The sequence below is a fragment of the Lonchura striata genome, chromosome 1 (assembly GCF_050655825.1).
Source record: "Lonchura striata isolate lonStrDom1 chromosome 1, ASM5065582v1, whole genome shotgun sequence".
NCBI classification, from domain to species: Eukaryota; Metazoa; Chordata; class Aves; order Passeriformes; family Estrildidae; genus Lonchura; species Lonchura striata.
Genome location: NC_140703.1, coordinates 9,262,207 through 9,287,184, shown reverse-complemented (window position 1 = coordinate 9,287,184; position 24,978 = coordinate 9,262,207). Strand labels below are relative to the sequence as shown.

Here is a 24,978-nt window from a genome sequence, read left to right as displayed (position 1 = left end):
TTTTGATGTTAATATTCATCACATAACAGTCTTAATAATGTTTTTTTGTCATTATATTTACTTGAAATACTATAGAAAGCAAAGTAACTCTGTGTATTTCAGTGCCCTGAAGAACATTTAATGAGAAATACCTACCTTTTTTTTCACCAACTGAATGTATGAGTATCCTTTATAGTTATGATAGTTATATATTTGGATTTGAATAAAAATATACAAAAGTTGATATCACCTACATAACAGATACCCTTAAGAAACCTTTCTTTGAATAGCATGGTTTGGTATGTCTGTTTGGTTTAGTTCTGTTTATAAGTGTAATCCTGCCACACAGTCAGGAATCTTCTGAACCAACAGGGACCTGCTAGATTTTCAGTGGCTTTTCATTTAGAATGATATTGCTGCTTGCAGTTTCTATATAAGGATAACCACTCATTACTACATTTTTTAATCAAAAATATGAGAGAGATAAATAAATTGTAATGAAGCTTTTTTTCCTCTTTGCAGGTTTCTTTTGCAATGTGTTCTGCTCCAGCTAGTGAATTTGTTTTAACTGAACAGGTAAGCAAATATTCATAGTCATTTTTTTTTTTCAGAAAAAAATGTTTTACAGACATTTGACCACTAATTCTGAGAGATTGATATTCTGAATTGTAGGATAAAATTTGCAAAATCTATTATAAATATATTCAAAATGCTTTTGTTAGTTCTTAATTTAAAAAACTAAAAACCAAAACAGTTAAAATTTTAAGAGTTCTATGATTTTCAATTAGGAAATTTATCACATTTTCCAGATGTTTGAACTTTTATTGTTTCTCTCCCTTCTTTTATTTTCTCCTTGTTTCCTCACATTTTGCATTGATACTTATGGGCTTTTTTGTTTTTATCAAAGTCTTACAAGTGGAGCTTTTTTTTTTTTTGCTATGTGCTGGGAACTCCAGGGATGGTATTTTAACACAATGGGAATGGCAAAGCAATGCTCTAGTGGCTGTTGGGAAATAGAGATGGCTTTTGTAATTCATAAACACCATTTCTGAAATTAACAAAATACAATTGAGAACTTAATGAAATTACAGGTTTCCAGTGATCTTGTTTGATTGGCATGAAAAAAATTAAGGTAAAGCACCAAATTACACTCTTGCTGTGCCTAGGCTTGTAGGCTGAATTCTGTGTTTTACCTGTGGAATTTCAGTTTGGCTGGCTGTTGTTGTATTAGTTTTTTTGTCCACCTCATTTATAATTATGAGGGCGTTGGGTAGTATCATTTACATGCAGTGCAGCTTTAATGTGGCCTACACACATTTGATAATTTTTATACTTTTTTAAAATAGAATGATGTGGACAAAATTAATTAAAGTTGCTATTTTGGATGGAATATTATGTTCACAGTATATAGATGAGATTTGCCTTAGATTAAAAGTTTTTGTGATTATTTTATAGGCTTATCTTAGCCTTGGCTAGAATAACCAAATACAGCCAAAATAATAAATAAGATCACGGTGTTCCTTTGCAAGTATTTTTCTTATTTTATGTTAAAATAGTCCATTGCTCTCTCTTTTTATCAGTGCTGTTAATCTCACCTTTAATTTAGATAAACTGTTCTTTGATCATCCTCTCATTATTCTAACTTCATGACAGTGGGTTTTTCTGTGGTGCTGCCAACCCTTAAAAAGCTTTCTCAGTTCACCACGGAGAAATTTCATCCCTTTGGATCTTCTCCTGAAATTTTTTTAGACAAATTGCTCCCAATACCTTTTATGTCCTTTGAAAAAATGGATATCTGCTTCAGCCTGTGCTGCCTTTTGCCTAGCATTATATTCCCGGGTTTTGTTTGCAAATTAGTCTGCAATCACCCTTGCAGAGAAGGAGCAAATCTTGGTTTAAAAGTACCTAGTGATTACAAATGTTAGTTTTAAGAACTTTACAAAAGAATTTTATATTAAAAGTTTGGACTACTGATCAAAGAACAAAAAACAACAGCAACAAAATTTTTTTCGCCCCCAACATCTGGGCTTTTTGTGGATCTTTGGCATATCCAAATTAGTCATTTCTTCAAGATTCATTATTCTGGTATTTTATTATGATATTTTGTTCAAAACATTGCTAGGTATAATTATCAACAATAAATGAATCCATTAACTTTACCAGCTCTAGAAAAAAGTTGGTTGTTGATATTATCTGATTTTTTATTTCTTATATCAAGATGTCTCCTGCAGAATTTGTCATGGTGTTTGCCTTACAAATATAAATTGTAATGCAATCGTATGCTTTGATTGATTTGGAATAATAGTTTTATTTATCAATATGAGATATCCAAGAAAACAAATCATTATGGCTCAAACAGCTAATTTAATTTATTTTTTAACAGGCTGGCTTTTAATAGCATTAATAATTTTTCTGAAACAAAAATCAGTGTAATTTAGAAAGATTTCCTCAAATATGTCTTTGACAGGACAATTTAAAAAAATTATTTTAATTAAAAGAGTGAAATAAAATTCATCACCAAAACTTTATTTTCTGGGAATAAATTACTTTCTCCCATCTCATCCCTACCCCTTCCATACTTTCTTTCTTTGGCCGCCACTCTCAAAAATTGCTTGGTCTATGTATCTGGCAGTCAGTGACATTTTTTTAAAGAAGCAAAGTCCAAAGGCAGAGATTAGATCCTCCAAAAAAGTTTCAAACAAACTGGACAAGTCCAAGATGATCTTTGAGATCCCTTCCAACCCAGGCCATCCCATGACTTTGTGACTCTCTGAATTGTTTGCTCTCCTTACTGACTTCATTTATGGCCTCCTTTGCCCTTAATGGTGATGCTTGTAGGCTTTATGAGGTATAAAAAATGAGCTACAATAGATACTTCTGCTCCATGAGTACCATATATCTTCCTGCATACTCCATATGTTTCCATGAAATAACTGCATTATTGTGTGACATGTATCTGTAATGAACACGTCTGTGTGAAGTAACAGGCTTGGCTCAATCAGGCAGCTCAACAAGGAGTGCTGGTACTGAAATGCAAGCTGATTTAGCACTTTTCATTTCTCTTTACAAACGTAAAATATGAATCCAAGTGTTCTAAAAATTATTTTGATTTTTGATGAGGTCCCAGTTCTGTCGATATTTGGGGGGTAGGATGCTGTAAGCCTGCAAGGCTGCCTGGTGACTGAGATACTGAGTTACTGTTGAAGTACTGTCCAAAAGCAGAATTTTCCATAGATATTTGATAAGCAACAATTCTTAACAATAATTAACAATAATTAATAATCCTTAACAATAATTAACGCTCTGACAAATAGCTATATTTTAAAATTTGTCAGGCTACTGGCATTCTCAGAGGCTTTGAAAGACTTCTTACAGTATGGTTACCATTTCTATGCAGTACACAAATTGAGAACCAGAAATTATCTGTAATATAGAAAATCCAACAGGAGAAGGCTTACTTTTTAATTTTTTTAATTTTAAATCTTTTGAACAACTGGTGGCATCTTATATGTTCGTTTCAAGGCATACATTTGGGTTCTGTAGGAAATAATAAAAGCTCTAAATAACTATTTTGAGGCAAAAAAATATCTTAGAAGTGTATTCCATTAGAGCTCTGGTAAATGGCATGGCAATTCTTTCAGAAGTTTTTGGTACTCCAACAGTGCCTTTTTGAAATATTCAGACGTTTGTGCAAGTTAGGACTATTGTAGCACATCAAATTACTGGCAGGTATAGAACAAACTCTAAGGAATGGCCATTGTGAGTGAAAATTGGATTCACAGTTTTCACAATCAGAATCCAGTTGCCAGTGTTACACTTGAACAAAACCACAGGATTCACCTACTCTCCACTCAGGTCTCAGATGCATAAGGGATTTATTCACAAACTATAAACTAAAAGGCATACAAGCTGGAATTAAATAAACCACTGGTTCTCTATTAACTGTGCTTCACTTAAAACTCCTTGTAAATACCTGGTCCTGGCTCTCTCAGTTCTGGACTTATGAGCCCCAGGTTTCATCTCATGTGGTGGTTTGTGTATTTCTGTTTTTCTGAAATCTTGTATGGCATAAAACTCTGTGTTTCTGTCCACAGGGATGAGATTCATACAGAATCAGTACAGACAAAATCATTTCAGTCTGCCCCTGAAAAATTAACAACCATAAAGAAGCAGGAGTAGTTTCTTCACCAAGTCCAGGGCTTTTCACACATTTCTACTCAAAATCCCACAAATCTCTGCATGAGTGCAAAAAGTCCATGAAAAGGCAGCACTTTTATTTTTTTAAAAATGCAATTTCATTAATTTGACTAAACATTTTGACTATTGAAAATAACTTAAAGCAGAGAAAGTTTATTATAACGCCCAGAAGTAAATAATTGCTCTTCTGAGCCCTTTGTTTTAATTGGTGACAAAGACATATGGACATGTGCATTTTTGAGAGAGGCTTAAATTTGTTAGAAGGGCTGTTTCTTTTACAGCTTGGGTGTGCAAGAATATGAACTTTACTACTAGTGATTATAAAAAGGTCTCTTGAGGGTTTTGTTGTGGCATTTCAGTTTGCTAAGTGGGAATTTCTCTTCAGTTTATATCAGTAATGGAAGACCCCAGAACTGATATTAACTTTTCATTCATATTTTTGTTTGCAGATTTTTTATTTAACTAGTTCTAAATTCACTTGCATTTTCATTTCTTATGTAGCAATATCTGCTGATCAGCTATACTGAATCCTGGGGATGACTTGTATGGCAAATCTCTCCAAGTTTTTTCTGCTCCTGAATGACTTTCTTCGGGATGTTAGCACACATAACCTCCCTTTTCCTAGCAGGAGGTTATCACCAGAAATTCCCCCCTCACTTTGGTCACTCATTTGATGTGTGCTGAGTCAGATCCTGCACCCACACAGTTAAAACACAATTTTAGTTTAGGTGGACCCAGCACCTCCTGCACAGATCTCACCCTGGCAGGGACAGAAGATTAAAAGTGTTGTGTGCTTCAGTCCTTGGGAGGGAGCTGATTAGGGAAGGGAAATCCAGCCTTTATTCCTGATCAGGGCTGTTGTCCTGGCCCACTGTGTACACTTGAGAAGTCAGGATCCAAACCTCTGTCTCCCTTCAAGTAGCTCTGCCACTTTCCTTTCTTAAAGGAAAATGAGATTATTTTGAGATCATTTGGAATTAATTATGAGTCTTGGAATGATAGGTTCTGATGGGTGTGGAGTACATGGTGTCACTTTTTGTGCTATGTCTGAGGACCTGGGAAAGCCTAACCATAGAGCATTAAGCTAACTAACCAATAGAAATGTTTTTAATATTCCTTATGGAAAGTTCCATAAGATGTTGTCAGTGTATGCATATATGGGCTCTGCTCCTGGAGCTCCAACCAGACAGAGCAAACCCTTGTTTTCAGAAAAAGCAGATTTTGATAGATCTTTGTATGAGCACAGGAGGCCACTTGCAGGGAGGGTCAGGCTCTCAGCAAACTTGGCAACTCTTTTTCTCCTGCCATCAGTATTGCAAAGTTTGATAATTTCATTAATGCTTAATCAGTTGGGTGTGAGTATGAAAGAACTTTCATGCTCTCTTTATCTTTGTAGCCTTAGAGTTAGAGAGGATGTTTTCAAAGGCTCATTCTAACTTCAGACTTCAAACAACGTTTATAAAAGAAAGAATAGCCAAGACTCAAAATAAGTATTTCCTTTTTTTAATATCATCATCTATGCAATATTGTTACAATCATTACTACAAGGAGAAGGAAGTCTTAAAAAATAATTTCACACCTTTTAAGCAACTGTAAAGCAAGTTTTTAAGGCAATTGCTTTTTATGCCTTTTTTCTTAATTCTATATTTTCTTATTTTCATGAGGAAGTAGCAAATGAAACAAATTCTTGGTTACCTGAAGTGTTAAGATTTCAGCAGAAACATTGATTTCATTCTGTAGAGCTTCCAATCTACTTTTAGAATTTAGTCAGACATGTAAAAATAGGATAGGGTATGTGATTTTTTTTCTTCAAATATCTCCAGGCAGTAGAATGTCAGAAGTTACAGGAGCTGAGGTACAAGCCTCATCTTGGAACAGCAGAGATATAACTATTGTGGTTTTGGCATTTTCTCAAAATGAATAACTGAGTAACTGGATGAGTTACTAACTTGCTTCATTTTTACAGCATCTTAAAAACTGTCATATGTCCAAAGGCTTAGTTTTAAGTAGTTTTTCCTGGAACATTTAAGGGAAATTTCTCTAAATATACTTGCATTATTATTTTGTAGTTTAAACTGGTATCTTCAGGATGCTATTTTTATTATAGCATCTTTTATGTCTGACTTTTTTTTTTTTTTGTTGATTTTCATAATATATAGCAAAAATTAATAGCTGTTCTACAGTTTTCTTGTGATTTCTCAACAATTTCATTTTTCTAACCCACTCTGGGGATAGTTTTTTACACAGTATTGACAACTTTGTTTTCTGATCTACTTGAATAAAATTAAGTAAATAATAAGGAAGAAAATTCTAGAAAGAATGAAGAGGAATGGCTTGATAAAAATGAGTTAAAATATTTTCCAGTGTTTTTACAACTGCCCTGTTGGAAAGACCAGCAGCTATAATAAATTAAATAAGTGAGATTATAGAATATTTTTCTGCCAATTTTCTTTTAAGATGTTAATATGACCTAAAGATTCTCTATCCTATTAGCTTACAATGGTTTCAAAACAAAACAAAATGCTTTTTTAGCAGGTGCATCTCTTTCTTAAATAGAAACTACACTGTGAAGAAATTAAGTTCTGAGGAAGTAGCTTATCTTACAAAGGGAAACATATGAAAGCCAGCGAATGGCAGATTTATAGGTCTAAATGTGCTCCCCATATGTCATTCTGAATACCTAAGGTGGCAGGGACCTGCTGGAAAATGGTGGTGTTCAAACTCATACTCATATGTGTGCCTTAGTTTCCTGGAGTCTCAGTGACTCCAGTGTTCTCTTCATGCTTTTAAGAGTAAACAGAGTAGAAACCTTAAATATTGCAGGGAGGTTTTGCCTTTAATGGTGTGACATGTAGTACAAAAAAAACATTGTGGATTTTTTAGCCTGGGCTTACAGGATTTGTGGTACAATTCCTGCTTTCCACTGCAAATGGGTATCAAGCCCAAAATGTCACCATATAGAAGGGAAGACTTTGTTCAGATTGATAATGAGATCAGACACATACAGCTCTGGGTTATTTTATCTATTTTTATTGAGCATTGAGCTGTCTGGACACAACCCTGTGCCATGTGCTCTGAGATGACCCAGCTTGAGCAGGGGGCTGGAGCCAAGTGACCCACTGTGGTCCCTTCCAGCCCGACTAATTCTGCAAATAAAAAGCATAATATTTTTAAAACCGGAGGAAAAAAAAATTGCAGCCACATTTCACATGTATCTAATGATGCACTTCCTGGGGAAAAGTGGAGAGTGCAGAATGGAAGAGGTAAAAATATGCAATGAACTATATAACACCAAGCATTAAGGGCATATATGGAGTGCTGTGCTTTGCTTTATTGTTCTTCAACACTGAGGTTTTTTGTTTGGGTTTTTTTTAAGCTTCTCAGTCACGTTTCTAAACTGTTCTGTTCTCTTTTCTTTCTCACCTCTTCTGCAGGTCGAAACAGACTTTAGACTTTGAGTCCTTAGATAGCAGGCATTATCCAGAGGAAGAAGAGTAATTTAAGAAACAAGATATTTGAGGAAGGGGCAGAAGGTAGCTTGGGACAACCCTTCATCTGGGAAGATATGGTTTCCTAGAAAGGAATGTGTTTGGGGGCTTTCAGGTTTTCCCCAAAATCTTTGTGCCTATCTGGTTTGTCTTGCTTTTTGAGTCACTTGTTAAATTGAGACTCCAAATGTCTATAATAAGGAGATGCAAGTGTGCTAGACTGGGCCCATGGAATGTACAGATGCTAGACTTATTGGGAGTGACACTGTGAAATTAATATGTACACACTGCAATTTAAAGGATAATATTATGCAAATATTCCTAAGCATGACATGTTAAAAGTAGTTACATTTTAGACACATCCATTAATATTTTCTCTTGAATATCAAGTACTTCCTCCCACCTGCCATCTCTTCCATGTTTTCACATGCTATGATGTTTAAATGTCATAAAGCTGTCATAACGCTGTGACTAGGCTTTTTGGTAAGTAGAATCTAGCACAGTCTGCATTTATATTGTGCTCAGCACTTTAAAAACAGATTATATATCTCAAGCAGTACCAAAAAGACATATTTTTAATGACTTTTTCTTCCTATGGTTCAGGTTCTGAATTGCTCTTCTCTTTCTAGCATACAGCACTGCTATGTTTTGACCCTAAGCAGCATAAGGGGGGAAAAAGCCAGGCTTAATGGTTCATTTTGTCCTGCTTGTACTCCCACTTCAGATGTACATTTCTGCATAGGATGAGGCCACTCACTTTGGAAAAGAAGGAGCAATTCTAGGTGCTCAGGCTTAGGCTGTGCCTTCCTATTCTCCACCCCAGCCAGTCTCACACAGACATCCATCCTGTTCATCTTAGTTTGTAAGCTGTTCTTAATACCTGGATTTGAATGCCAGAATTCCACAGAACGACTAAGCAAGCAAGGGAATTGCCAAAGTTTGCAAACAATCACAGCATTTGTAGAATCTTGGCAGCACCTGAAAATCGGTGTTTTATTTTTCTGATCAATGCTGCCCATTAATAGCAGTGTACCTGTGCCCTGAAGTGCTGGGATTTCTTGCCCCCCATTTGTTAACCTGTTTTTATTGCGAAGTACTGCAGAATATTGTTCATGTTCTGTTCACATGGACATTCTAGACTTCAATTCATATGTATTCTCTTAGACAAATTATATAAAATTAATTGTATTTTAAAAACACTACATTGCTTTGAATTAAGAAATGAACTGGCAGTGGGGAAGTCTTGCTTGGAGACTAAATTAATCAGCAGACTTGCCTATAAGCATGTAGTTGTAATGACAATACTATGAAAATATCACCAGCAACATCGTGGTTAGATATATTAGGATTTTCAGCTTAAGCAGGATTAATATTACCTTTAACATACTTAAAGTGAATGAATTTTATCTCTGAATGGAACAAAATATATGGAGTGTTACATCTTCTAATGTTTCTCTATCAAAATTTGTTAAAAATGTACTGATTGTGAACCTGCTTATTCCTCTAGAAAAAAAAAAAAAGTACACTGGAAAAAGCAAGATTCTAAATAAAACCAAATAAAATTATTATGTGCAAACACATACAAAATATTTATTTAACATTAATTATTAATTAATTGATTATGCAAACAATTGATAGATATTTACATGTAGGATATAGATAAAATATTATCAATTAGTTTAAACTTAATTTCTTAATTTAAAGAAATGCAAAAAATTTTATTATATATATACCAAGATTTTTTGTTTTGTACTCCAATTAAAAAGTAGGAATCTTTAGGGATGAGTATCAGGCAAAGTTAAAATATTATATAAATCTAGATCATTAAGAACATTTTTCACTCTGAAAAAAGAGCAAAAAGTAGGAAGAAAATACTTGAATAAGATTATAATCCAACAAGAAAATGTAAACAGAAGTAAGAAAAGAAAATGGACTTCTGTAATCTAAGTAAAACATTTTAACAATGAGAAATTATGAAATACAGACTACACGGATTAAGGAGCTATATTTTTTCCCTGCACAAAACTTCTTGAACATTAACAAGCAGATAAAGTACACCTCATATTAGAATAAAAATATAGGTATTTGTGTGCTTAAGTGTTTGAATGGCAATTAAATATTCCTAGAAATTATCAATATAATAGACTTGATTATACAGAGGAAAATAATTTCTGTTAATGATGCTGTAATTTAAATTCTACATCACAGATGTTCTTCCAGTAAATAAGTTCCTTCAAAGCAAAAAAATCCAAATCTGGAGTGAAGATCATAATGAACAATGATTTACTTTATTCCATATAGGTTATTATACTGCTCTTATCATCGTAATATCTGGTTATTTTCTGGTGGTGCATTACACTGTGCATTTGTTCCTTAGCACTCTGTTGCAGGATGTAGTCTTGGGGGAAGACAGAGCAGGAAAAATGTGAAAACTTGCTTAAATAATAAAATATTCTTCATGTGTAAATACTAAATGAGAGGAGGAAAGAGCAGTAATGAAAATTGCATCTAATTGGGTGAAAGAAAACACATTGACATATGCTGGCTAACACAGCAAAGTCTTTTGAAAGTTTAGGCTATCAAGAGGTTGGTGTTTGATCCATGAAGGTTGGGATCTGTTTCAAGAGTAGTTCAGAAATGTCTGACAGATTGTTCAAAGGTATTACAACCTTCAGAAAATGCCAGAATTTTCAACTCTTGGATTTTAATCAATTCAATATTTTATTTTGAAAGGAAAAAAATATAGTATCCCCTTTTCTTTGGTAAATGCTCCAGACTTCAGAAAGGATTGTTGTACCTGGGAAACCTGTGACCTTGTGTTCTCACCAAATGATGCTGTAGAGGTACCCAGACAAGCCAAATACACTCAAAGAAAGATTTATAGGGAGATTAAGTAAATTCAATTCAAGAAAAAGAAATAATAAAATATAAAAAAAATAAGAAAAAAATAAGAAAGAAAAAAAACCAAACAAAAACCTAAAAAAACCAAATCCATAACGAACCCAAACAAACAAACAAATCAATCTGCCCCACAGAAAAAAAAACCACAAAAATAATACTGTGTTCAGTGCCCAGAAAAAAAAAGAAGCTGAAAATATATATAAGCAATCGGGCTGAGAGGCTTCTGTAAGTAAACACAAGCTAGAAAGCTATTGATTAGAAACATATTAAACATTTGAAAGGACTCTTTCTATCAAATATAAACTGAGTTCTATGATGTTTAAAAAACCTGTGCAACCCTGATGCATTTTTTTGTCAGTTTCTGCAGGAGGGTACAAGAAAATTTTGGGTTATAGTAATTAGTTTCAATGAGAAAATTTCTGAAGAATTTCTAAATGTATATATTTAAAATACCCATGCACAGTATGTGTTAAAGAAATGGCCAACTAGGCAAATGGATAATTCTTCATCTGTATCAGATTTTGAAATTAATTGATCAGTTTATTTTAATTCATGTCTAATTGCTTACAAATTTTTTATTTTCAAAATGAGCCTGAAGCATGTTGAGAACAGGAATTTTTTTGAGAACAGTTTTTATTTTGTGTCACAGGTAATTTTGTAAATGTTGCAACTGTCTTTCACAAGGCCATTACAGTAAAATATAAAATAGATGTTTAATTTTGCAAATTTTCTTTTACTAGAAAAGGCACAGGATCTGAAATACCAGTGTTCACCCTGCTATAAGTTTAAATCAGAAAATAATACATGGCTGGGATTTAGTCCCACATATCATATAAAAACTCTACTGAATTTTTACCTAAATCAGTTTATGGATAATCATATTTTCACAAATCCTGAAAAGGCAAAGCTACATATCTCCCTAGTTGTAATAGGAATTATTTGCTTATTTGAGTGACCTGAGATAGTTAAGTGGTCAGATAAGAGCAGTTTATCTCAGACTATAGGTGGAAAGGGAATTCACATCTGGACATGTTAACCACAGGCAGTTGTATCACAGTTTTAAGCATCATGTATGTATAGTACCTCTAGGAACTCACAGTTTGACCTTACCTGAAGCTGGACTGGTTTCTGCATAAATGTTTTTGCAGACTTTATGATTTAGATTACACAATATAATATCAGTAGTAGAATCTGCTTTCTCAACTGCAGCAGCTTATCAATCACTCTTCCTATCCAGATGTGTTTTCTTAGTTGCAGTTTCTTACAATACTACAGGGGTGCAATGCCCAAAGCCAAAATCAGAAAAAAATGTGTTACTTATCTGTAAAGAGCTTTAATTTTTTACAGCACCCACAAATTCATCCTAGTCTCTTGTGTCCTCTGCTCCAGAACCTAATTCCTCTAATTCCAAAGAGGGCCTCACGAGAGAGACGGGGTATGAGAGAGGTGAAGTATTTATTTTGTCATACACTACTCAAGAGAGCAATACATGCATTTCATTGACAAGCAGCATTTTCACAGGGGTTCTTTGACTGCACACATGTCTGAGTGCACACACACACTCTGCAGTATCTACAGAGGAGCTCAGGATGGACCAGACGCCTGTAGAAGAGAAGTCATGTAATTCCCCAATACTCAAAGTAAATGGGGGCTTGGTCACACCACACTCAGTCAAAAGGTAATGACTTTTTGGAAGAAGTTGCCAAAACAATTATAGGAAATACTTTGTTATATACAAAGTTGCAATGTGTAATTTTTCACCCACAGGAAAAAAAAAAGATTTTCAGAATGAAAATCACAGATTACAACAGCACTATAGTAGGAAGTCTTTTTTGATGAAAAAGCTATTTCTTCTGATATTCTTGGTTTACAAACACTTCAAGATTAGGATTTACATTGTGACTGAAAATGCATACAAATACTATATTAATTTTCTTTCTCATTATTAGGTATTTCTAGTATGTTGCCAAATCCTTTGAGAGCAAAGCAGTCCTTAGGCTTATTTTATTTAGATTGGTGGTGTATCTTGAGCTTTCCATTAAGCATCCAGTTATACAGCTGTGTCCTGAGCAGGAAAGATTTCTGATACTTTTGAAGACAGATAGAAATGGAGGAGGAAATTCAAGTAGACATTGCACGTGTGAAAACCTAATTTTTGCCATGTAGATAAGGAGACAATTTATTAGGAGATCTTCCACATATATAGGAGAAGCCACTTGGCTAGTTATTTGAAACTAACCAAGTTGTCAGTGCCAGCATAAGGTAATGGTCTGAGGTAGACAGTGACATATTGACAAATGTTTTGGTTCATATGTTGCTGTTTTGATCATCTCCAAAGATCTAAGTAAAGTATTTTAAAAGAAATTTACTGCACTAATTCTTTGTTGACATAATAAAACCCAATATCTGATTTTAGGGCTCTCATACTCAACAAAGCTCTACAGACTCACTCATAATAGATAGTTCTTATAATTTCAGTGAGAAGGCTAACTGTACAGATTGATACAAGTGTAAGAATTTGCATGATTAAGGCCCAGAGACATTATACAGCCTGACTGCTCCCAGAGCATGCAACAAAAGGTTCATCACAGGACATTCATCATGTGGAGACCAAGTTTCTGCATGCTCTGTGTGCAGCATTACATTCAATCAGGTATAGCTCATTCAAATTAAAAGAGGATATTGGCATTCCCTGTGAAAGTTTATTTCTCTTGAACTTGGAAAAAAATTCTTTCCTGTGCAGGTGGTGAGGCATTGAAACACATTGTCCAGAGAAATTGTGGCTGCCCCATCCCTGGAAGTGTTCAAGGCCAGGTTGGATGGGGTTCTAAGCAACCTGGTCTAGAGGAAGGCATCCCTGCCCATGGCACAGGAGCTGGAATGAGATGAGCTTTCTGTGATTCTATGAATTCACCATCCCATGACTATTTTTAATCCTCTGGGAACAGAGCTAGTTCTGCTTGTAGAACTTAGCAGCATTTTAACTAAGGGGACTGTTGCCTACATGTTGCATTCTGCTTCTTTCCTGCTAGATAAAAGCTATCCAAAAAGGCATTCCAGAAATCTGGTTGCTTGGTTTCATGCTCTGTGAGCATTGGTTACCATAGTGTTTTAGAAAAATACTTTTTCAGGAAGCAGAAGTATAATCAAACATAGTCCACTGGAGTTGTGGTGAATGAATGAACCGTCTGTTAACAAATTGAAAGCAATGCATTTATAGATTAATGATCAATAAACTTTAATTTCCTGCTACAATCAGAAAAGTATAAGAAAGATGGCATGTTTTTAAGTCCAGAAGTATTCCTCTAGGCACCCAGCAGCTGCCAATCCTTTGAATAGACCTCCTTATGATTGTCCTGTGACTGCTGTAAACTGACTCCCTTCAGCAACCGAGTCTTTCTGGAAAGCAAACCAGACAGTTCCCTCTGCCCAAAATGTAGATTCTTCTGTAGATACCTATCTCTGAGCCACTGGAACAAGCCCTGCCTCCCAGTTTTTAAGCCAAGATATATGCAGTACTGATCAAAAAGTGTCATATTCTTACTGGATTCTTCTTGTCCAAATTTTACTTTACATGTTTTTGTTGTAATGAAAAAATGCAAATTCTTCACTTTGATCCCAAAGATGTAGAGATCCCAAAGACCTGTGCAAGTTTACCATAAAAACCCTTTAATGTTCTCAAGTTCAGGCAGACTGTGTAAGCTAGTGGTTCAGAATTCCAGACAGAGGTTGAAAGGCAACTGAGGACTCTTGTCACAATTTGAAACAAGAAATAAATATCTTCTACTTATAACTAGGAAAGAAAAAAAAACATCATTTAGGTTGATTGTTGGTCCTCTGAAGTCTCCTTTATGCTGGTCATTCATCCAGTACTGAAAATTTCAAACCAATGACTAACCTACTGTGCTGTCTGGTTTTAGTTAATGGTTCATTATGTTTCAGGTTCTTCAGTAATCATTCTGTGCTTATTTATGTCACCCTTTGTCCAAGCTGCAGTGTTACTGTAGAGTGTGAACTAGAACATTTTCTCAAAGTCAGATGTGTTTTCAGCTACACTCTACTTGGCTGTGATGAGGCTCCTGTCTCTCCACCAAGAAGAAAATTTGGATATTAACATGAAATTCACAGTGTGTGAATGCATCTGGGGCAGAAGAAAGATGTAATATCATAAAATTCAATGAGCTGTGGAATTAAAAGTTGCATTAATTCATGTATCATTTCTGAATTTTAATTCTTTCACTAATGTACACATAATGCTTGGTATTTATTTTTATGTCGTTATTCAGCATTTTCTGAGTAAATGTTTTTACCTGATTGGCCAAATCAAAACTTGAGGACAATTCCTTTGTTTTTAGGAAAAAATTAATTAGAAAGGTTTTGTCCAGTACAGAACTTAATTCTGATAGAGATGGATAATCAAGTAACCAAGGATCTCGTAGCTAAGGTACTCAACTGATTGCACAATAGCTGATCCCAGTCCTGATTTGAATATCCTGTATGGGAAGATGTGATAACTCTTACGGAGGAAAGTCTGCTTGTAAACAGGAATATTACCAAAATATGTGAGGCAAAAGCTAAAGAAATGCCCTGATACGACTACACAAAGTGAATTTCACAGAGATAGTGTGGAACTTTAATTTTATAAAGGGATTAAGGACTCTCCTATGAGGAAAGGCTGAAAGAACTGGGCTTGCTCAGCCTGGAAAAGAGAAGGCTCTGGGGTGACCTAATTGTGGCCTTCCAGTGCCTGAAGAGAACTTTCAATAGAGATGGAGAGAGACTATTTACTGGGGCCTGGGGACACAGGACAAGGGGCAATGGCTTCACACTGACAGAGAGTAGTTTTAGCTTGGATATTAGGAAGAAATTCTTCACTGTGAGGGTGGTGAGGCCCTGGCACAGGTTGTCCATAGAAGCTGTGGATGCCCCATCCCTGGAAGTGTTCAAAGCCAGGTTGGATGGGGCTCTGAGCAGCCTGGGATAGAGGAAAATGTCCATAATAGGGATTTGGAATGAGATGATCTTCAAGGTCCTTTCCAATCTAAACCATTCTGCGATTCTGTATTGCACTGAATTTTCCCCAAAATTGGTATAATTAGTATATCTTTACTCAGAACGTGAGTTTTCCATTATTCCTGTAAATTATCAAACAGCACAATATCTTCTCTGTGATGACATCCACCAGCCATACTGTGCCTTTTTATAAGTTTCATTTTTCTCAGAAAGACACAGTTTATTGAAAAGAAAGTTGCTTATATTAACAGCATTTCCTATTGCAAAATGGGATTTTAAAATATACTGCCTGTATATTTTCAACAACTAAAGTTAATTTTTGTATTTCAAATAACTTTTCAGCCTATAAACTATATTTAGTGTATAAATCGTTCCCCCTCTACAAGTCAATAACCTGTAAATTATACATGTATAGTGGAAGTAGGAGTTAAGATCCAGAGTCCTCTCCTCCCTGCCTTTGATCACTCATAGCCTGCTCATTCTTACAAGAAGTCTCTGTGCCTTTGATCTCTTCTGCCTCTATCTCTGTTGTTCAGGTTATCTGGAGATGTTGATTTTGAAGTGTAGGTTTTCCTCACAGAATGAAGTCAGTTCAAACTAAAATATAACTGCAAATGTAGCCATTTGTACTAAAACCACCGAAAGAGTCAAAATCTAGAATGAATATTTAAAACATTTCAATGTACCAAGTGTTAATTTCTTCAATATAAAAGTACTTTAATATCTAGATTTAGGGATTGTGCTGTTTAGGGTGAGAATATTTTGCAGAATCAAGAATTCACAGTAGGGAAATTGAATAATGCAATATTTAAAACTGCTCTAACCATTTTTACTTCAAAACCACTTGATACTTTGGTCTGCCAAATCAAAACCACACCTTGCACTGGATTATAATGCACATGTTCTTTCTTTTCAACTAAGAGTTATGACCTGACCAGTTTTTTTCAGGCTAATAGAACTCAACCTGCTGGGAATGTAACCCAGCAAAGTGCATACACAAGTCCCATATTTTTATGTAATTAAAATAAGAAAATATGTGGGATATTTTTTGATATATCTACATATATATCTACCTGAAAAACATTATGATGTTTTGGAAAGTACTGTCCAGAACTGTAGGAATATAAAGACCTAGAGATGCGTGTAATTTCCTTCTTGAAATAATTAATAATGTTTCAAAAATTCATATTTTCTCTTTTTGCCAATGAACTCTGCCATACTGAGGTGTATGACTGTGTCATTTATAGCAGTCAGGGGATAGGTGACACACAGCTTGTGTTCTATTTTTTGTTCAGGGCAGCTGAGCAAAATGATCATTTTATAAGCAATGAACATTTTTTATGGACATTTTATGAGATTTTAAGGTATGAGCAGCCAGGATTCATACATGTTCATATGATAAAAGTATGAAGTAAAGAAAAAACAAAAACTCTTTATCAGTGACAGATAAATCAATGGCACAAAGAAGATCCCTTTGACATCTTTTATATTACCAGTCAGTATTCAGGTCAAGAATGAGTCCTAAGAAAAATAAGTGACCTTGGGTGGCCCTTGCTACATAACTGGGCAGTAGGGAGCAAGAAGTCGTCTGGGCTTTCTGCTGAGCTCTCTCTGTGCAATCCCAGGCCCCTGAGGATTTTTCCTTCTGAAGCTTGGGAGAGGATTGTTGTGATGGTGTTCTTTGCACACGTGCATGAACTCAGTGGAGCACTGCTGCTGTTTTTGAAGGGGATCATTGGGGTGGGAGTTATTCTGGGACATGTTTAGGCACCAGGCGTGCTGCTAAATCAGGAACCTGTAAAAGTTTCTGGCTTCCATTCTGGCTATACTTGTCCTTGTTTTGAGGAGATGTTAGGAAAAGACAGACATTGCTTTGTTTATCACAAGTAGAAGGCATGTAAGGAGGTATTTATTGTTCACCCTCTTTGCTAGTTGATCCTTTGTGTGCACTGTCTTCCTACTCTAATGACCAGGAGCTACACCAAGTTATCTTCAGATTTCAGTTTTCAAAGGTAGTGGACAAGTTGGTGTAAACTGTGTGGGTGTTATTTAGAAATTATCTAATTCAAGGCAGTACTTCTGATTCAGTGCAGTGTACTTATCACTGAGCAGTGTCAGATATTCTGTGCTCAGTACAGTAATGTTGTTTCTGAAAACAAGTTAATCATTGATTCCTTCGCCTCTAAAACTGGTAAAAACATTTAACTGCCATGCTACCCAGGAATTTTGAGGAGTGATGTGCTGAAAGCTTTTAAATTTAGGGGGAAAAAATAGATGTTTCAGATTTCTCCATCCACTGAATGGTGATGATAATATTCAGTCATATTCGCACTTAGACCCAGAAGAGACAAACAAGGTAAAGAGAATGTGTTTTTCTTCATCTAAGAGTGGTTATATGTGAGGGGATTGGATGTTTTATCTCTTGCTGTGAACTTACTTAATGTTTCTGGAGTGACAGTAGTGAAATAAATCAGAGCTGAAACAAGTATATTGAAGGAAATGCATGTGGCAAAGATCTTCCTAGATTCAGGGTTGGTTTGTTAGAACACCATGGCAATTCTACCTGTCTGAACCACTGTGTTGTTGCTTGTGGAGAAAGGGATGTATCTCTTTGTGCCTGAATTATCACCTATAAAAGGCTAAGTTATTCTAAGGGATGGTGAGTAGTGGTCGAGCCTGGCTTTTGCTTGGGCCTTGCTATGAACTCATCTCCAAACCAGGTCTCCTGCAGCCAATGCTGTTTATTCTGCCACAACTGTGCTCCCCTGTGAAGAAGAGAATGGTGTCTCCTGTTTGCTTCTGGTACTTTCATTATACTGTGCAAGAGTTACTGGAAGAGGCTCAGCTGAATTTTCAGTAGCAGTTTAATTTCATTTCATTTGTAACCTTTGTTATTTATGAATATCTGCACACTTAAGGGAAGAACTAATCTTAAAAAATCCATGAACAAGGCTTTTATTGCATGAAAAAGAATATTGGATGTGCATTATTCAGTTTTCTATTGCTATTTGTTTCTAAAGACTGTCTTAATCCAGTAGCAAAGCAGAAAAGAGGTTGTGAAGAGCTGGTACCCAGCCATACAGCCAAAGGCCAAAAGTTAAATAAGTTTCAAATAACACAGTGAAAAGTTTAGAGGAAAAGGAATTTAAAACAAAATCGTTCATGGAAATTTCAGAAAAGGGAAAATTACACTTAAATTTAGGAGGAATGACGTCTCTGGCTCTTACCACAGAGCATCTTGCTTAAGTCTCTTAATTCAATGCTGTTAACCTTAAGGCAGAAAAAAACAGAAGGCATAGTGCCATTTGGGGATAAAATTAAAGTAGCTAGCAGATGATAAATTTTAATTTGCATGCATTTTACAAATAATTTTGTCACCTCTGTACACTAGGGCCTTTGAGAATGTGATCTGCAGAGCAAGACCTTTTAGTTCTAAAGTGTTATGCTGTGCAATATAGTATGTTAAAGTTATCCAGAAAAGTGCAATATATCCAGCACTTGCATGTCCTCTCCACTTTGTGCATTTTCAACTTTAACTTGTAGTTTTAAAGTTTTAAACTCTCTAGTTTTTTTTTCATGTTCAAGAATAGCCATGTAGAGAGTACAGATTCCCTTTATACCTCTCCCTTCACAGGGAGTTGTTGTGTTTCTTTCCCATTCTCTTTCAGATTTTCTGTCATATCTTGTGTGGGTTGTCAAGCCCAGGGAATACCCTGATCATTCCTTTACCACTGATTAGCCTTTTAACCTGAGAATTTTGGGATGATGGTTGCTCTGTGGGAACTGAGTACAGTGCAACTGTGTTTGTCTGTGACCAGAAGCCCAGGTTTCCTGTCCTCCTTGCGTTCCTCTTGCTGCCTCCTGAGCAGAGGAAGGATCAGTGTCCTGCTCTCCCATGGAGAGGTTGTTTCTGTGCAGCTTCCCTCCACCCGGCCTCCTGCCTCCTCCAGCTGTGCTTCAACAGGGCCAGGCACTCCCACAGACAACTTCTCCATTCCCTTTGTGCTGCCTGTGAATTGGTTCATAGGCAAAGCACTCTGAGGCTCATCTACATCTCTAATTGTTGTCAGGCACATATGCAAGTGATATTTTAACAGCTTTTTAAAATCCTTCTTGAATATTGGTGAAGTCAGTACTCATTATTGAGGGCTAACCACATGTTGAAGTGGTTTTCCATGCATGGAAAATAAAAAAGATTGTAGGATGCGGTGCCTGTCACCCCTCAAAAACTGCTGCTCAGGTTTGCCCAGTTCAGACTGTTTATTATTTGTAATTATTGGCAAATATCCTTCTGAGATCTGAAAGTCAGACTGTTCTCTTGTCCTTTTCATGTATCACCACTGAATAATAGTAGCAAATTTGAATAGTATATTAATTTATTGTTGTTTAGTTGAAGGTTTCTACTAAATTCTAATGAAACCCTTATTTTTCACCATGGTTCAAAATGCACCTGGGCATATGGGTGATTCCATTAGAGATGTATTATGGCCTAAACATTTTTACAGTTAATGGTAAAATGTAAGATGGGATGAACTGAACTTGAGTCCCGGGTGCCCTATAAGAAAAAAAAAAAAAGTAAAAATTTGGTTTGATTTTTGCTCAAATGAATAAGAAAGCTACTAAAGTGATAGAAATTGAATCTCAAGTTTCAGTTTCAACATAATTGTTAATTAAAGACATTTGGTTGTATTTTCTGAGTCTGGAAAAATTAATTTAGTTCTAAATAATCTCAAAGATATGTTATTAAATCTAAAAGACCTTTATGGAAGAATACCCTCTTGCATTGTTCTTATGACTGAGGGGTAATGACACACAGAGTTTGTTCGTGACCCTTGGAGGTCAGTGTGATCCCTGTGACCCAAGCCATAGGTCTTGTGGCAAGTAGTTAGAGTGATAAGCAGCATTTCCACTTACCTCCCGGTGGTACCTGTTCAGCCATCATTAGCTCATAGGGAAAAGAAAGGATCTCTGGATTCCAAACCAGGCACATGGCCTTGCAGTCTGGAAGACCATTTGAGAGAGCTTACACCATGTCACTGCATCAGAGGGCTGGCCCTTGAAAGCCTCCAAAGCAGAAAAAGAGGTGAACTAAGCCATGAACTGATTTTCTGGAGCCACAGCAAGTTTCTCTTCTGACCGACAGCCCCCACCAATTGACCAGAGTGGGGCTGATCCCACATGCACTGGCTCAGCAGATGGAGCAGGGTCACTTCCACCCCATGCTGTACCCAGCACCTCCTCCCAGCCCCTTGTCCCTGCTAGGCTGTAGTGCCTGTGCCTTCTCCCCATCCTCTAGGTCCCACCAGCATGACCACCAGCATCTGTAGAGGCTGCTCTGAGTGTTCTCCTCATCCCAGGCACACCTGTCAGCCCAGAAACCTGCGTGCCAGCCCCCAGGATGTGCCAGGAGCAAGACAGGGTGTGACCTGAGCTGCCAGGATGCCATGTGCACTGTCTCAGTCCCAGCTGGTGACAGCCCCAGGACCTCACTCGGAGGGCTGCACCACCATCATAACAATCTTCCTCTACTTCAAAGCCCCCTTTCTCACACTTCCTTTGGTAATGAACCTTCAATTTCCTCCAGGTAAATAAAGTGAAACTGGAAAGAACTGTAAAACAAAGCATAAAAGTAGCTGAGCTGGAGAGTTATAGCCTGCAGTGTCTCTGGGAACGGGTTTCCTATCCTTGCACTGCAGTTTCTAGCCTGATGTCTCCTAGTTTGTTTGCCTTTTCTTCACACATTTTAGTTCTAGCATGCAACCTTTACAGGAGCATTTGGAAACATGCTAATAGGTAGGGAGGCTCCTCTTATAGCTCCATTTTTATTAATGGGAGGATCAGAGAAATTGCCACGTTTTTAACATCACTTTTTGCAGTAGCTATTAAAGTTCATGGTGTAGAAACAGTAAACTCATTTGTTGACAACACAAAGCTCTGAGGTCAATTCTTCTGTATGAGGTTTTCAGGTGCTAGGAGAGCATGTGTTTGTTGCTCAGTAGGTTATGTGGTATTTTCATTTGGAAGTGACATTTTCCGTGACATTTTATTTTAGAACAATAGCTGGGCAAAATCGAAATTTCAGGTCTGTAAGAGAAGAGTAATGTCTATTACTTAGTCTATTTAGTAGCTTACACCATTTATACATCCTGTCTGATTGCATCTCTTTTCACAAAATCCAGTTTAAATGCATTTTGAAGAAGGGAGGGTGCTGACTGGTTTCAAGTGTGCTGGTTTGCAAACTTGCAGACCAGCTTGTCCTACTCACTGGTGAAGATAAGAGGGCTCAGATGAAGAGTTTTGTGTTGCTGGAAACACAAGCAATTTTCTCAGGAGACTGCTTTGAGGGAGATTGCAGCAATATTGCTGCCCCACTGTTACTGGTGGGTATTGCTGCGTGCATGTATAATTTGTGTTAGATAAAATCAGGAGGTAATAAAGACAGGTAAAAAGAAGAGATGAGAGATCTGCTGTGTAGGGCTTTTTCCTTTCCTTTTCTTATTTTACTTAAGGAGAAAAAAATGTCCAGGGGATATCACATTAATCTGGGGAGTGCTGCTTTAAATCAGAAAACTTGTGTTATACCAAGTGCTTTATTTTGGGAACCATTTCAGTATGTTATGAAGGAAAGTTGCAGACTAGGCATGTTTACTAGACCTTTAATTGCTACATTTAGGAGAAAGGCGCTTTTTTTTTTTTTCTTCTATCCTTCCCCCTCCCCTTTTTAATGACAAGAAGCCAGAGTTTGCTGTGCAAATGAAGCAGGCTTTGCAAGAATCAGATTCACTTTGGACGACTCTTCACATTCCTCGTCATCATTACATTAGGCAGCACAATTCCATCTCTGGTTGTTGGGCAGAAAAAGTGGGCAGCCTGCCAGGTAGACGTTTCCATGGCTCCCAACCCCCAAAGGTGATGCGTTTTTCAGCTAATTCAATGAAGAGTGGGCTGAACTTTGGGTATAAACTAGACAATAGCTGCCTTCGCAGTATCAGCAGAATGGTTTATGGGAATGCACTCCACATTTGGCAGAGCATCATGTGACCTTACGGCTGAGATTTTGTGATGGTGCCAACGGAGACTTGGAAAGCGGTGCCCGTTCTGACTTTTTTCCTCTTTTCTTACATGGCTCAGAAAATGGTGGATCTTAATACTTGACTTTAGCCAGACTCAGCAAGCAATTGAGCTTTGAAGCACAACTTTGCCTTTATTCTGGCTTTTTTGGCACACCACCAGGAGGCTGTCCCTTTCACGCCTGATAAATTCTGCTTCTTATCTCCAGATAGAAAAAAAAGAAAGAAAGAAAATATAAGCAGAATAATTATACTTCATAACTGCTATTTAGAACTGCACGTTTTATTTTTTATTGGTGACATGTAGTTTAGAGCAGCCCTCCTGAAGGATAAAAGTTGTTATATTTTTATTTTTTCTGGGTTTTCTTTTTTTTTTGGTTTTTTTTTTTTTTTTTCTCTTTCCTCCTGTTTCATGAACAGGCGTTTGAACTGGGCAAACGGGGCGACAGCATTGAACATGAGATCATTGCAGCCTAGTGTAGCAAACTGGCACCCTGCCTTTTCACCCCTTTGCTCCGGCACATTTGTGCAATCCCCATTTATAAAAACCGGCGCAGGGGTGAGGTGAATTTTCTGGTCTCTCCCCACCTCTTGTCCTGGGCAGGCAGTTGCGGCAAGGATTGGTGCAGCTTTTGCGCAGTGCTTTGTGCCTGGAATTCCGAGAAGAGCGAGAGAGAGAGAAGACAGGGATCCTGGTCTTCTTCCGAGAAAGAACAGGAGCCCTAAGAAGAAGAAACAAATCTGAGTTTGTCCTACATACAAGAGTAAAGAAAAAAAAAGTGACTCTCCTGCTTCCAAAAAAAAAAAATCTGGCATGTTTCACTACAGAAGCATCAGGACGTGTTAGAGCTTCTTAAAACAGTGTAACAAAATGAGCATAGGAGATTGTTTCTTTAAGTTAAAAAAAAAAGAAAAATGAAAGAAAAAAGAAAGATGGAATTAATTTTTTGTTTGTTTGCTTGGTTTTTTCACTATTGCTCACATAGCAGTATTTGGCACTGGGTGAACACGTACCTTTCATATCAGGTATAGCTTCTGTTTCTTTTTTTCCTCTTTTTCTTTTTTTTAAGCCGTTTTAAACATGTTGTTCTGCAACCGAGTTCTTGTGTATTATTTTAACGCGGTCTTCTCTTCCCACTTTTTAAAACTAACTTTTTGGGGGTGTGTTTGATCTTATGCTGCTAAAGATAGAAAGTAAACAAAAAATCGAGGGTCTATAGAAATAAGTGGTTAGGCACATTTTGTCTTAGCTAAGCACTGGAGTTATGCAAAGACCTTAATGTTACATTTACTCAGTCTAAGCTTTGGTTATCTCTAAGAAAGTTGTGGGTATTTAGATCTGGTTGCTAAGGAAATTAAATTCTTTTTTTACAGTGTGACTCATGCTTTCAGTTTCTAAAGAGGAGAAGTGAAAAAAAAAAACCTGTGTTAAGCTGCAGGAAAGGATCGCTCTTGTAGCCTGTATATTAAAGTTGTAACTGAGTTAATTCAAATATGAGTTTCTTACAGTTTGTATCTAAATCCGTTACAAAGAAATCAGTGTGATAAGCACTGGAATAAAAGGCACATTATTGGGAGGTTCATGAAGCACGCCTGGTTTGCAGCCAGTAACAGTAACTATTTTAACATATTTAGAAAGGCAGCACTTGTCCAGGAATAGCTGAAAACAGTATTTAAGATACCCATTTGGGATGTTGTGATAAGTGCATGTACAGTTAAAGTAAGTTTTGAGCATATGACGCTTTAGTAGAGCCTTTCACTTAAGGCAATTGTCTGTCTGTTGTAACGTACTCCTAAACAGTTAGAAGAGTGTGCAACAAAATTCATTCTGACTGACACATTTTGAAAATCTTGGCCAAATAGCTGTTTTATATAGTTTGGATTTTTTTTTTTTTAATATTTTCCTAGTCTTTTTAATTTATGATAAAAATGCAGATGTTCTCGGCTAGAAATTACTTTAAAATTACGGTGTCTCTTTCATCAGAAACTCTTACATTTGTTGTTTTTTCTTCAAAATGTTCATGATATTTGCATCTCTAATAAAAAACTTTATAAATATTCCTTTATGAAATAGAACATATGTTTTAACATATTCTTTACTTTCTATACATTATTGAGTAGAGAGTAATTTCTAAGATTATATGCTAGTTTTGCTACTTTATATTTTTGTTGTTCTGCAATGAATTCTGGGAAGCTGCTGAATGGAGACCTTATATATATGACACATACACCTCCATATACTCATTTTGGACCAGAAAGTATTTCTTAGATTTATGGTGATACTGCCCTCCCCAATAGTTTGTTGGAATAGTTTTGTTTGTCATTGATAC

The 24,978-nt window shown here is 36.4% G+C and overlaps 1 protein-coding gene across 49 annotated transcripts in view; it reads left to right on the top strand.

The window, feature by feature from the left end:
* Positions 1 to 24,978, top strand: part of LOC144248939 (uncharacterized) — a 409,608-nt gene that overhangs the window by 260,011 nt on the left and 124,619 nt on the right. For all 49 annotated transcript variants that reach the window (XR_014957940.1, XR_014957939.1, XR_014957937.1 and 46 more), the window contains one exon: positions 502 to 555. Coding sequence is in view for 25 of the 49 variants with exons in the window: in XM_085589587.1 (XP_085445713.1) it covers positions 502 to 555 (54 nt within the window). In the remaining 24 variants the exon portion in view is untranslated. Of the gene's footprint in view, positions 1 to 501; positions 556 to 24,978 lie in introns of those variants that run through there.